This window comes from Coregonus clupeaformis, unplaced genomic scaffold, assembly GCF_020615455.1.
Source record: "Coregonus clupeaformis isolate EN_2021a unplaced genomic scaffold, ASM2061545v1 scaf2126, whole genome shotgun sequence".
In the NCBI taxonomy this organism is placed as follows: domain Eukaryota; kingdom Metazoa; phylum Chordata; class Actinopteri; order Salmoniformes; family Salmonidae; genus Coregonus; species Coregonus clupeaformis.
The window spans coordinates 77,122-91,464 of NW_025535580.1; the positions used below are offsets into that span (position 1 = coordinate 77,122).

At 50.3% G+C, this 14,343-nt stretch overlaps 1 protein-coding gene across 1 annotated transcript in view; it reads left to right on the forward strand.

Moving 5' to 3' along the window:
• LOC121542756 (transmembrane protein 214) overlaps nucleotides 1-14,185 on the forward strand; it is a gene marked incomplete at its 3' end in the record, with an annotated part of 79,168 nt that extends 64,983 nt beyond the window's left edge. Inside the window, 9 exon segments of the mRNA XM_045219179.1 lie at nucleotides 31-47; nucleotides 49-113; nucleotides 4,395-4,447; nucleotides 4,450-4,495; nucleotides 10,150-10,275; nucleotides 11,085-11,105; nucleotides 12,486-12,526; nucleotides 12,529-12,565; nucleotides 14,142-14,185. Of these exon segments, the coding sequence (XP_045075114.1) occupies nucleotides 31-47; nucleotides 49-113; nucleotides 4,395-4,447; nucleotides 4,450-4,495; nucleotides 10,150-10,275; nucleotides 11,085-11,105; nucleotides 12,486-12,526; nucleotides 12,529-12,565; nucleotides 14,142-14,185 (450 nt within the window).
• Nucleotides 14,186-14,343: the final 158 nt, after the last annotated feature.

The following is a 14,343-nucleotide window of genomic DNA, read 5'->3' on the forward strand; positions in this document are numbered from 1 at the left end:
AGACTCTTAAGGATTCACTGTTTGTTGCAGTATGGCTGGGTATCATGCTTGCCAGTCCTGGGGGGTGAAAGCCTGTCCTCCTACGCCATCGCATACCTGGAGAGACTGCTGCTGTAAGTACCTGACCCTAACCTTTGCCCTTTAACCCCCTACCTGGAGAGACTGCTGCTGTAAGTACCTGACCCTAACCTTTGCTTTAACCCCTACCTGGAGAGACTGCTGCTGTAAGTACCTGACCCTAACCTTTGCCCTTTAACCCCTACCTGGAGAGACTGCTGCTGTAAGTACTGGACCCTAACCTTGCCCTTTAACCCCTACCTGGAGAGACTGCGCTGTAAGTACCTGACCCTAACCTTTGCCCTTTAACCCGTACCTGGAGAGACTGCTGTAAGTACCTGACCCTAACCTTTGCCCTTTAACCTACCTGGAGAGACGCTGCTGTACAGTACCTGACCCTAACCTTCTGCCCTTTAACCCCTACCTGGAGAGACTGCTGCTGTAGGTACCTGACTCTAACCTTTGCCCTTTAACCCCTACCTGGAGAGACTGCTGCGAGGTACCTGACCCTAACCTTTGCCCTTTAACCCCTACCTGGAGAGACTGCTGCTGTAAGTACCTGACCCTAACCTTTGCCCTTTAACCCCTACCTGAGAGACTGCTGGTGTAAGTACCGGACCCTAACCCTTGCCCTTTACCCCTACCTGGAGAGACTGCTGCTGTAAGTACCTGACCCTAACCTTTGCCTTTAACCCCACCTGGAGAGACTGCTGCTGTAGTGTGAGACCAGGGCCCCATCCCCTAACCCCCTACCTGGAGAGCCTGCTGCTGTAGTGTAGACCAGGGCCCCATCCCCTAACCCCTACCTGGAGAGCCTGCTGCTGTAGTGTAGACCAGGGCCCCATCCCCCTAACCCCTACCTGGAGAGCCTGCTGCTGTAGTGTAGACCAGGGCCCCATCCCCTAACCCAGGGCCCCACTCCCCTAACCCCTACCTGGAGAGCCTGCTGCTGTAGTGTGAGACCAGGGCCCCATCCCCTAACCCCTACCTGGAGAGCCTGCTGCTGTAGTGTAGACCAGGGCCCCATCCCCCTAACCCCCTACCTGGAGAGCCTGCTGCTGTAGTGTAGACCAGGGCCCCATCCCCTAACCCCTACCTGGAGAGCCTGCTGCTGTAGTGTAGACCAGGGCCCCATCCCTAACCCCCACCTGGAGAGCGCGGCTGTAGTGCAGACTAGGGCCCCATCCCTAACCCCCTACCTGGAGAGCCTGCTGCTGTAGTGTGAGACAGGGCCCCATCCCCTAACCCCTACCTGGAGAGCCTGCTGCGTAGTGTAGACCAGGGCCCCATCCCCTAACCCCCTACCTGGAGAGCCTGCTGCTGTAGTGTAGACCAGGGCCCCATCCCCTAACCCCCTACCTGGAGAGCCTGCTGCTGTAGTGTAGACCAGGGCCCCATCCCCTAACCCCCTACCTGGAGAGCCGCTGCTGTAGTGTAGACTAGGGCCCCATCCCCTAACCCCTACCTGGAGAGCCTGCTGCTGTAGTGTAGACCAGGGGCCCCATCCCCTAACCCCTACCTGGAGAGCCTGCGCGTAGTGTAGACCAGGGCCCCATCCCCTAACCCCTACCTGGAGAGCCTGCTGCTGTAGTGTAGACCAGGGCCCCATCCCCTAACCCCTACCTGGAGAGCCTGCTGCTGTAGTGTAGACCAGGGGCCCCATCCCCTAACCCCTACCTGGAGAGCCTGCTGCTGTAGTGTAGACCAGGGCCCCATCCCCTAACCCCCTACCTGGAGAGCCTGCTGCTGTAGTGTAGACCAGGGCCCCATCCCCTAACCCCTACCTGGAGAGCTGCTGCTGTAGTGTAGACCAGGGCCCCATCCCCTAACCCCTACCTGGAGAGCCTGCTGCTGTAGTGTAGACCAGGGCCCCATCCCCTAACCCCTACCTGGAGAGCCTGCTGCTGTAGTGTAGACTAGGGCCCCATCCCCTAACCCCCTACCTGGAGAGCCTGCTGCTGTGTGTAGACCAGGGCCCCATCCCCTAACCCCCTACCTGGAGAGACCAGGGTCCCATACCCTAACCCCTACCTGGAGAGACTGCTGCTGTAGTGTAGACCAGGGCCCCATCCCCTAACCCCTACCTGGAGAGACCAGGGCCCCCATCCCCCTAACCCCCTACCTGGAGAGACCAGGGCCCCATCCCCCAACCCCCTACCTGGAGAGACCAGGGCCCATCCCCTAACCCCTACCTGGAGAGACCAGGGCCCCATCCCCTAACCCCTACCGGAGAGACCAGGGCCCATCCCTAACCCCTACCTGGAGAGACCAGGGCCCCATCCCCTAACCCCTACCTGGAGAGACCAGGGCCCCATCCCCTAACCCCTACCTGGAGAGACCAGGGCCCCATCCTCTAACCCCTACCTGGAGAGACCAGGGCCCCATCCCCAACCCCTACCTGGAGAGACCAGGGCCCCATCCCCCAACCCTACCTGAGAGATCAGGGCCCATCCCCAACCCCCACCGGAGAGACCAGGGCCCCATCCCCTAACCCCTACCTGAGAGACCAGGGCCCCATCCCCAATGGGACCCCTAGACCCTACACTGTATGCACGTGTGGAGATCTGAGGATTTGATTGGTATAGGCAATAATGGTTAAACTTCCATCACCTATCAGAGGGCAGATGGGAGATATTACCATATTGATCCTCTCAGACCTCAACAAATGTTTAGGGGTCATAGGGCATAGGGTTAAGGGGTCCATTTGGGACAGTGGGGGTGTGGCTGGCTTCAACTTCAATATTACACTGTTGGAGGTCTGGCTGGCTTCAACTTCAATATTACACTGTTGGAGGTCTGGCTGGCTTCAACTTCAATATTACACTGTTGGAGGTCTGGCTGGCTTCAACTCAATATTACACTGTTGGAGGTCTGGCTGGCTTCAACTTCAATATTACACTGTTGGAGGTCTGGCTGGCTTCAACTTCAATATTACACTGTTGGAGGTCTGGCTGGCTTCAACTTCAATATTACACTGTTGGAGGTCTGGCTGGCTTCAACTTCAATATTACACTGTTGGAGGTCTGGCTGGCTTCAACTTCAATATTACACTGTTGGAGGTTGGCTGGCTTCAACTTCATTATTACACTGTTGGAGGTCCGGCTGGCTTCAACTTCAATATACACTGTTGGAGGTCGGCTGGCTTCAACTTCAATATTACACTGTTGGAGGTCTGGCTGGCTTCAACTTCAATATTACACTGTTGGAGGTCTGGCTGGCTTCAACCTTCCTATTACACTGTTGGAGGTCTGGCTGGCTTCAACTTCAATATTACACTGTTGGAGGTCTGGCTGGCTTCAACTTCACTATTACACTGTTGGAGGTCTGGCTGGCTTCAACTCAATATTACACTGTTGGAGGTCTGGCTGGCTTCAACTTCAATATTACACTGTTGGAGGTCTGGCTGGCTTCAACTTCAATAAACTGTTGGAGGTCTGGCTGGCTTCAACTTCAATATTACACTGTTGGAGGTCTGGTTGGCTTCAACTTCAAATACACTGTTGGAGGTCTGGCTGGCTTCAACTCAATATTACACTGTTGGAGTCTGGCTGGCTTCAACTTCAATATTAACTGTTGGAGGCCTGGCATGGCTTAACCTCAATATTACACTGTTGGAGGTTGGCTGGCTTCAACCTCAATATTACACTGTTGGAGGTCTGGCTGGCTTCAACTTCAATATTACACTGTTGGAGGTCTGGTTGGCTTCAACTCAATATTACACTGTTGGAGGTCTGGCTGGCTTCAACTTCAATATTACACTGTTGGAGGTCTGGCTGGCTTCAACTTCAATATTACACTGTTGGAGGTCTGGCTGGCTTCAACTTCAATATTACACTGTTGGAGGTCTGGCTGGCTTCAACTTCAATATTACACTGTTGGAGGCTGGCTGGTTCAACCAATATTACACTGTTGGAGTCTGGCTGGCTTCAACCAATATTACACTGTTGGAGGGTCTGGCTGGCTTCAACTTCAATATTACACTGTTGGAGGTCTGGCTGGCTTCAACTTCATATTACACTGTTGGAGGTCTGGCTGGTTTCAACTTCAATATTACACTGTTGGAGGTCTGGCTGGTTCAGACTTCAATATTACACTGTTGGGGGTCTGGCTGGCTTCAACTTCAATATTACACTGTTGGAGGTCTGGTTGGCTTCAACTTCAATATTACACTTGGAGTCGGCTGGCTTCAATCTTCAATATTACACTGTTGGAGGTCTGGCTGGCTTCAACTTCAATATTACACTGTTGGAGGTGTGTTGTACTTTCTGTTTTTGTAATGTGTGTGTGTGTGTGTGTGTGTGTGTGTGTGTGTGTGTGTGTGTTCGTTCATTCTCCAGGCTCCATGTTAACCTGACTAAAGGTTTTGGTGTCATGGGACCTAAAGAGTTCTTCTTCTGCTGACTTTTGCCTACATGCCCAAGAACGCCCTGTCATCCAGGTAACACACACTACCGTCATCCAGGTAACACACACACACCTGTCATCCAGGTAACACACACCTACCTGTCATCCAGGTAAACACACACACCTGTCATCCAGGTAACACACACACCTGTCATCCAGGTAACACACACCTGTCATCCAGTTATCAACACACACCTGTCATCCAGGTAACACACACACCTGTCATCCAGGTAAACACACACACCTGTCATTCAGGTAACACACACACACCTGTCATCCAGGTAACACACACACCTGTCATCCAGGTAACACACACACACCTTCATCCAGGTAAACACACACCTGTCATCCAGGTAACACACACACACCTGTCATCCAGGTAACACACACACACCTGTCATCCAGGTAATACACACACCTGTCATCCAGGTAATACACACACCTGTCATCTAGGTAAACACACACACACCGTCATCCAGGTAACACAACACCTGTCATCCAGGTAAACACACCTGTCATCCAGGTAACACATACACCTGTCATCCAGGTAACACACACACCTGTCATCCAGGTAAACACACACACACCTGTCATCCAGGTAACACACACACACACCCGTCATCCAGGTAAACACACACACCTGTCATCCAGGTAACACACACACACACCTGTCATCCAGGTAACACACACACACACCTGTCATCCAGGTAACACACACACACCTGTCATCCAGGTAACATACACACCTGTCATCCAGGTAACACACACACCTAACACACACCTGTCATCCAGGTAAACACACACCTGTCATCCAGTTATCACACACACCTGTCATCCAGGTAATACACACACCTGTCATCCAGGTAACACACACACCTGTCATCCAGGTAAACACACACCTGTCATCCAGGTAAACACACACCTGTCATCCAGGTAACACACACACACCTGTCATCCAGGTAACACACACACACCTTCATCCAGGTAACACACACACACCAGTCATCCAGGTAACACACACACACCTGTCATCCAGTTAACACACCTACCTGTCATCCAGGTAATACTGTCATCCAGGTAACACACCTACTGTCATCCAGGTAAACACCTACCTGTCATCCAGGTAACACACACACACCTGTCATCCAGGTAACACACACACCGTCATCCAGGTAACACACACTGTCATCCAGGTAACACACACACACCGTCATCCAGGTAATATACACACACCTGTCATCCAGGTAATACACACACCTGTCATCCAGGTAACACACACACCTGGTAACACACACACCGTCATCCAGGTAACACACACACACCTGTCATCCAGTTATCCCACACCTGTCATCCAGGTAACACACACACCTGTCATCCAGGTAACACACACCTGTCATCCAGGTAAACACACACCTGTCATCCAGGTAACACACACACCTGTCATCCAGGTAACACACACACCTGTCATCCAGGTAAACACACACACCTGTCATCCAGGTAACACACACACCTGTCATCCAGGTAACACACACACACCTGTCATCCAGGTAACACACCTACCTGTCATCCAGGTAAACACACCTGTCATCCAGGTAACACACCTACCTGTCATCCAGGTAACGACACCTACCTGTCATCCAGGTAACACACACACACCGTCATCCAGGTAACACACACACACCTCATCCAGGGTAACACACACACCTGTCATCCAGGTAATACACACACCTGTCATCCAGTAACACCACATCCAGGTAATACATACACACCTGTCATCCAGGTAACACACACACACCGTCATCCAGGTAACACACACACACACCTGTCATCCAGGTAACACACACACACACCTGTCATCCAGGTAACACACACACACCGTCATCCAGGTAACACACCTACCTGTCATCCAGGTAACACACCTACCTGTCATCCAGGTAACACACCTACCTGTCATCCAGGTAACACACTTACTGTCATCCAGGTAACACACCTGTCATCCAGGTAACACACTACCTGTCATCCAGGTAAACACACACCTGTCATCCAGGTAACACACACACCTGTCATCCAGGTAACACACACACCTGTCATCCAGGTAACAACACACCTGTCATCCAGGTAACACACACACCTGTCATCCAGGAACACACACACCGTCATCAGGTAACACACCTACCTGTCATCCAGGTAACACACCTACCTGTCATCCAGGATCACACCTACCTGTCATCCAGGTAACACACCTACCTGTCATCCAGGTAAACACACCTGTCATCCAGGTAAACACACCACCTGTCATCCAGGTACACACACACCTGTCATCCAGGTAACACACACACCGTCATCCAGGTAACACACCTACCTGTCATCCAGGTAACACACCTACCTGTCATCCAGGTAACACACACACCTGTCATCCAGGTAACACACACACCTGTCATCCAGGTAATACACACACCTGTCATCCAGGTAACACACACACACCTGTCATCCAGGTAACACACACACACACCTGTCATCCAGGTAACACACACACACCTGTCATCCAGGTAACACACACACACCTATCATCCAGGTAACACACCTACCTGTCATCCAGGTAAACACACACCTGTCATCCAGGTAACACACACACACACCGTCATCCAGGTAACACACACACACACCTGTCATCCAGGTAAACACACACACACACCTGTCATCCAGGTAACACACACACACACCTGTCATCCAGGTAATACACACACACCTGTCATCCAGGTAATACACACACACCTGTCATCCAGGTAACACACCTACCGTCATCCAGGTAACACACCTACCTGTCATCCAGGTAACACACACACACACCTGTCATCCAGGTAACACACACACACACCTGTCATCCAGGTAACACACACACACACCTGTCATCCAGGTAACACACACACACACCTGTCATCCAGGTAACACACACACCTGTCATCCAGGTAACACACACACCTGTCATCCAGGTAAACACACACACCTGTCATCCAGGTAATACACACACACCTGTCATCCAGGTAACACACACACCTGTCATCCAGGTAACACGCACACCGTCATCCAGGTAAAACACATTGTCATCCAGGTAACACACACACCTGTCATCCAGGTAACACACACACCTGTCATCCAGGTAACACACACACACCTGTTATCGCAGGTAACACACACACACCTGTCATCCAGGTAACACACCTACCTGTCATCCAGGTAACACACACCTGTCATCCAGATGTCTGCGCGTGTGTGGTATTTTTTTAACTGAGCTGCTACCCTGTATCTGTGGAACTCATGTTGTACATGAAAGACATTCCAGATGTTACATCTAGTGCATTCCAATGCCGCCGCAAGCACAATCTCTATTTTTTCAGGATTGGAGTTAGGATACATCCAGCTATTTACATGTTGTACACAAAAGACATGATCGACATGTTCCTACAAACTTTGTAACAGTATTACAAACTAAACAGAAGCATGCCATGAAGGCCGTCTAGTGATTTCTTCTTAGATGCTGGAGTAACATGCAGCTATTTAGGCATATCAAACACAAGCAACACCGACAGGAAGTCAAAATAGCAATTCAATGGTCTTTTTTTCATCATTGCAAACATTGGCTAGTTATTTTTTTCAGCAACTCTCACTATGATATGGCAGCGTAATATGAGGATTATCATCACCAATAGGAGACAGTCTACAGTACCAGTCAAACGCTTTGGACACAATCCTACTCATTCAAGGGTTTTTCTTTATTTGTACTATTTTCTACATTGTAGAATAATATTGAAGACATCAAAACTATGAAATAAATACATATGGAATCATGTAGTAACCAAAAAGTGTTAAAAAATATATTTTAGATTTGAGATTCTTCAAATAGCCACCCTTTGGCTACATATTTGACAAAATTGTGAAGAAACAGAACAATCATAAAGTACGAGGAAGAATAAGTGTGAAAAGCTTTTCCTCCGACATGCGAAGACTTTTTAGTGCTGTTGTTTGAGGTGCTGTTGTTTGAGGTGCTGTTGTTTGAGGCTGCTGTTGTTTGAGGTGCTGTCACCATGAACATTTTTAAAGCAACTTTGATGGAAAGAGGGTAGAAATGGCTAATTTAGTCTACTTGCCAAGCAGAGCTGTTTTATCAAGACACAATTATCAGGGTTTTTCATTTGGTCCATAGGGCGTTGTAACTACGAAGAGGCCGCGGTGCTCTCGCCTCGAACGGCGGCTCAGCCAGGACTGATACTTTTGTAACTGAATGAAAGCAGTTTAACAATGTGCTTTAACTGATTGATGTTGGAAAACAGATGGCAAACAGCTAACTTCCTACATTTCAACACAACATTTGCAGTTTTATCTAAAGCTTTATCTGTAGCTGTTCTCACATTTTGTCATGAGGCTGAGAGAATTTTGCAGTTTTAAAGCTGATTTCTGCAATCCTACACATTTTGCTATCATATGCTATCTGGAGGCCCGGGGCACGTGCCCTGTGTGCCTGTTCGTCAGGCAAAATAAAATGATACAATGAATTTGCTCACCGGTGCGGCGGCTCAAATGATATGTAATAACACTCTGAGTGCATCGGACATGAAACAACAGGTGCCTTTTAACATAAATACCACTAGTGCTTTCAACTGCACCAAAACAGTGGTACGTCTTTAATTATTATATCAAAATAAAATGGACATGACTAGCTCAAAACATTACTTAATCATTGAAAATGACCAATTACCCAATGGATCATGATGATTTTCTGGTTTAAAAAGTGGGGGAGAAGCTGCTCTGTTTGCTCCATTGGAGTGGGGGAGCAGCTGTCTGTTTGCTCCATTGGAGTGGGGGGGGAGCAGCTGCTCGTTTGCACCCATTGGAGTGGGGGGAGCAGCTGCTCTGTTTGCTCCATTGGAGGGGGAGCAGCGCTCGGGGTTTGTTACATTGGAGTGGGTGGAGCAGCTGCTCTGTTTGCTCCATTGGACGTGGGGAGCAGCTGCTTTGGGTTTGTTACATTGGAGTGGGGGAGTAGCTGCTCTGTTTGCTCCATTGGAGGGGGGAGCAGCAGCTCTGTTTGCTCCATTGGAGTGGGGAGCAGCTGCTCTGTTTGCTCCATTGGAGTGGGGGAGCAGGCTGCTCTGTTTGCTCCATTGGAGTTGGGGGAGCTAGCTGCTCTGTTTGCTCCATTGGAGTGGGGGAGCAGCTGCTCTGTTTGTTACATTGGAGTGGGGGGAGCAGCTGCTCTGTTTGCTCCATTGGAGTGGGGAGCAGCTGCTCTGTTTGCTCCATTGGAGTGGGGGAGCAGCTGCTCTGTTTGCTCCATTGGAGTGGGGGAGCAGCTGCTCTGTTTGCTCCATTGGAGTGGGGGGGGCAGCTGCTCTGTTTGCTCCATTGGAGTGGGGGAGCAGCTGCTCTGTTTGCTCCATTGGAGTGGGGGAGCAGCTGCTCGGTTTGTTACATTGGAGTGGGGGAGGAGCTGCTCTGTTTGCTCCATTGGAGTGGGGGAGCAGCTGCTCTGTTTGTTACATTTGGGGGAGAAGCTGCTCACCCACACACCTGTCTCCCAGGTAACACCCACACACCTGTCTCCCAGGTAAAGCCATACAAAGTTGATTTACCCCGCTCATATTTCACTGATTTGTATTAATTTGTTGTGTGTGTGACTGCGTTGCATAGCCTCCAGGAGCAGCTGCGTGGTCTGTACCCTCGTCTGAAGGTGTTGGCGTTTGGGCGAAGCAGAGACCACCCTCCATACTACCTGCCCTCCTTCCTGTCCCGAAGTTACGCCCACTGCCCCGGATGATATGAAGAGAGAGGTAACACGCTGTGCAGGGGGAAAAGGATTCAGACCTTTTCACCTTTTCCACATGTTGTTATGTTACAGCCTTATTTTAAAATGAATTAAACACATTTGTTCCCTCGACAATCTACACACACAATACCCCATAACGACAAAGCAAAAACAGATTTTTAGACATTTTTGCAAATGTATTAAAAAACAACAACAGATACCTTATTTACATAAGTATTCCAGTCCCTTTGCTTTGAGGCTCCGAAATTGAGCTCAGTGTGATCTGTTCCATTGATCATCCTTGAGATGTTTCTACAACTTGATTGGAGTCCATCTTTGGTAAATTAAGTTGATTGGACATGATTTGGAAAGGCACACACCAGTGTATATAAGGTCCCACAGTTGACAGTGCATGTCAGAGCAAAACTAGAGATCCGAGACAGGATTGTGTCGAGGTACAGATCTGGGGAAGGGTACCAAAACATTTCTGCAGCATTGAAGGGTCCCCAAGAACACAGTGGCCTCCATCATTCTTAAATGGAAGAAGTTTAGAACCACCAAGACTCTTCCTAGAGCTGGCCGCCCGGCCAAACCGAGCAATCTGGGGGAGAAGAGCCTTGGTCAGGAGGTGACCAAGAACCCGATGGTCACTGACAGAGCTCTAGAGTTCTCTGTGAGATGGGAGAACCTTCCAGAAGGACAACCATCTCTGCAGCATTCCACAAATTAGGCCTTTATGGTAGAGTGGCCAGATGGAAGCCACTCCTTAGTAAAAGGCACATGACAGCCCACTTGGAGTTTGCCAAAAGGACTCTCAGACCATGAAAAACAAGATTCTCTGGTCTGATGAAACCAAGATTGCCAGCTGCACCAATGTGTCGGAGGAAACGCTGCTCAACAGACGACCAAAGTCAGCCTGAAGGCGCGGCCCGGTCCGACAAGGAGTCGCAGAGCGCGGTGAGCCTGAATGCCAAGCGTCAGGTCTGGAGGAAACCTGGCACCATCCCTACAGTGAAGCATGGTGGTGGCAGCATCATGCTGTGGGGATGTTTTTCAGCGGCAGGGACTGGGAGACTAGTCAAGATCGAGGGAAAGATGAACGGAGCAAAGTACAGAGAGATCCTTGATGAAAACCTACTCCAGAGCGCTCAGGACCTCAGACTGGGGCAAAGGTTCACCTTCCAACAGGACAACGACCTAAACACACAGCCAAGACAACGCAGGAGTGGCTCGGGGGACAAATCTCTGAATGTCCTTGAGTCCCAGCCAGTTCAAGTCCAGCAGAGCCAGATTGAGCCCGATGAATCCTGGAGAAACCTGAAAACAGCTGTGCAGGGAGTCCTCATCCAACCTGACAGAGCTTGAGAGGCTTTTAGAGAAGAATGGGAGAAACTCCCAGATACAAACAATTTAATCCATTTTAGAATAAGGCTGTAAATAAAAAAAACATTCACCCTATTTTTTATTAAGGTATCTGAGACCAACAGATGGAGATCTGTATTCCCAGTGACGTGAAATCCATAGATTAAGGTTAATGAATGTATTTAAATGGGACTGATTTCCTTCTGTGAACTGTAACTGTTGTAATGTTGCGTATTATTATTAATACACACAAACACACTGAGTGGATAAAAACATTAAGAACACCTGCCTTTCCATGACATAGACTGATCAGTTGAAAGTATGATCTCTTATTGATGTCACTTTTAATAAATACACCCATAATAAATACAATCAGTGTTAGATGAAGGGGAGGAGACAGGTTAAAGAAGGATTTGTAAGCCTGGAGACACCATTGGAGACAAGGATTTTGTGATTCAGAGGGTGAATGGGAAGAAAAATATTTAAGTTACCTTGAAAGGATGGAGTAGGTGCCAGGCGAGAAGAACTGCAATGGTTTAGCATTGGTAAGAATACCACCCAAAGGACATCAGCCAACTTGAAGCATGGGCCAGCATCCCTGTGGAACGCCGACACCTCGAAGAGTCCATGCGCCCCGGACAAATTGAGGCTGTTCTGAGGACAAAAGGGGGTTGCAACTCAATATTAGAAAGGGGTTTAATGTTATCAGTGTATAACACAAACACACTGTGGATTGAAGAATAGACAAGTGTTTCAACCACTTAAAAATAACATCTCACCAAAAAATAATGTATAGATTTGTATGGTTAGCATGGATAGAGATATGTAATATAATTTTGTCATGTCCCTCTATTGCTAGCTCCATGACAGAGTGTCTATCCGTTGACCAGCAGAGCTCTAGGGGAGACAGCTATACACCCGAAGCATCTAACAGTCCAGGTACAAACACACACCATTCAGAGTTAGGGGTTGGAGAGGTGTATATTTAACACCTGTCAGATACATACAAATGATAATGTAAGCAAATAATCTAAGAGGTGCGTAATAAACCCCCCCCCCCCCCTCCTCTGTCTCTCGTCTCTCTGTCTCTGTCTCTGTCTCTGTCTCTGTCCCTGTCTCTGTCTGCTGTCTCTGCTCTGTCCGCCTCTGTCTCTCTGTCTCTCTGCGTTCCGTCTGTTCTCGTTCTGTTCGCCGTCTTCTGTCTCTCTGTCTCTCTGTCCGTCTCTCTGTTCCTGCCCGTCTCTGTCTCTCTGTCCCCGCCCTCCCCCCCCCCGGCCTCTGTTCCCCCCTCTGTCTCTCTGGTTGTCCCTCTGTCTCCCCCTCTCTCTCTCCTCCTTCCCCCTCTCTCCGTGTCCTCGGCCTCTCTGCCGCCGTCTCGTCTGCCGCTGTCTCTGTCTGTCTCTCTGTCTGTCTCTCTCTCTGTCCCGGCCCTCTGCCCCTGTCCCCCGTCCCCGCCTCTGCCCTCTCGTCTCTGTCTCTCGTCTCTCTCTGCTCTCTCTCTCTGTCTCTGTCTCGTTCTCTGTCTGTTCTCTCTCTCGCTCTCCCCCTCTGTCTCTGCCCCCCCCCTCCGTCTCTCTCTCTGCCTTCTCTCGTCTCTCTCTCTCCTCTCGTCTCTCTGTTGTCTCTCTCTCTGTCTCTGTCTCTGTCCGTTCTCTGTCTGCTCTCTCTCTGTCTCTGTCTCTCTGTCTTTCTCCCTGTCTGTCCCCGTCCGTCTCGCGTCCCGTCGTCTCCTCTCTCGTTGCCCTCTGCTCTCCCTCTTTCTCTCTCTTGTCTGCCGCCTCCCCCGGTTCCTCGGTTTTGTTGTTGTTGTCTGTCTGTCTGTCTGTCGGTCTGTCTGTCTCGTTTCTGTCTCTGCGCCTCTGTCCCCCTCTCCCCTCTCCTCTCCGTCCCTCTGTTGTCCCCGTCTCGTCTGCCTCTCGCCTCCTCTGTCCTCCCCCCGCTCCCCCCTCTCTCTCGGCCCCGTCCTCCCCTCCGTCTGTGCCGCGCCCGGGGGGCGTCCGCCTCCCCCTCTGTCTGTCTCTCGCCCGTGTCGTCGTGTCTGTTTTGCTGTCTGTCTGCGTGTCTCTCTGTCTGCCCCCTCTCGGTGTCTTGCCTCCCCGTCCTGTCTGTCTGGGGGTCTCTCTGCCTGTCTGTCTGTCTGGGTCTCCCCTCTCTCTGTCTGTCTGTCGTCCCCCTCTGGGCCCCCTCTCTGTCGTCTCCCTTCCCCCGTCCTCTGTTTTCTCTCGTCTCCCTCTCTGTCTGTCTGTCCCGCCTCCCCCCCCCCGCCCTCTCTGTCTCTCTCTGTCTCTCTTCTTTTCTCTCGTGTCTGTGTCTGTGTCTGTGCCCCCCCCCCCCGCCCCTCTGTCTGTCTGTCTGTCCGGGCTCTCGTGTGTCCTCTCTGCCTCCGGTCTCGCCCACTTCTCTCTGTGTCTGTGTCTCTCTGTTTCTCTCTCTCTGTCTCTGTCTCTGTCTCTCTCTCTGTCCTGCCCCTCCTCCCTCGGCCTCTCTCTGTCTGTCTCTCCCCCCCCCTCTCTAGTCTGCTGTTAAACCATCTAATGAAGTCTAAACCTGCCACCCAAGGTAAATATAACCATGGTAACTGCTGTCCGTCTCAGTGATGAGGTAGCCGGGTATGGCTCAGGATTGGCTGGGAGGAAAGGAAGAATATTGGGGTATAATAGTAGATTCAGTTTAAGTTGCATCATCATAACCATCAACTACAACTGAATGGATGTGTC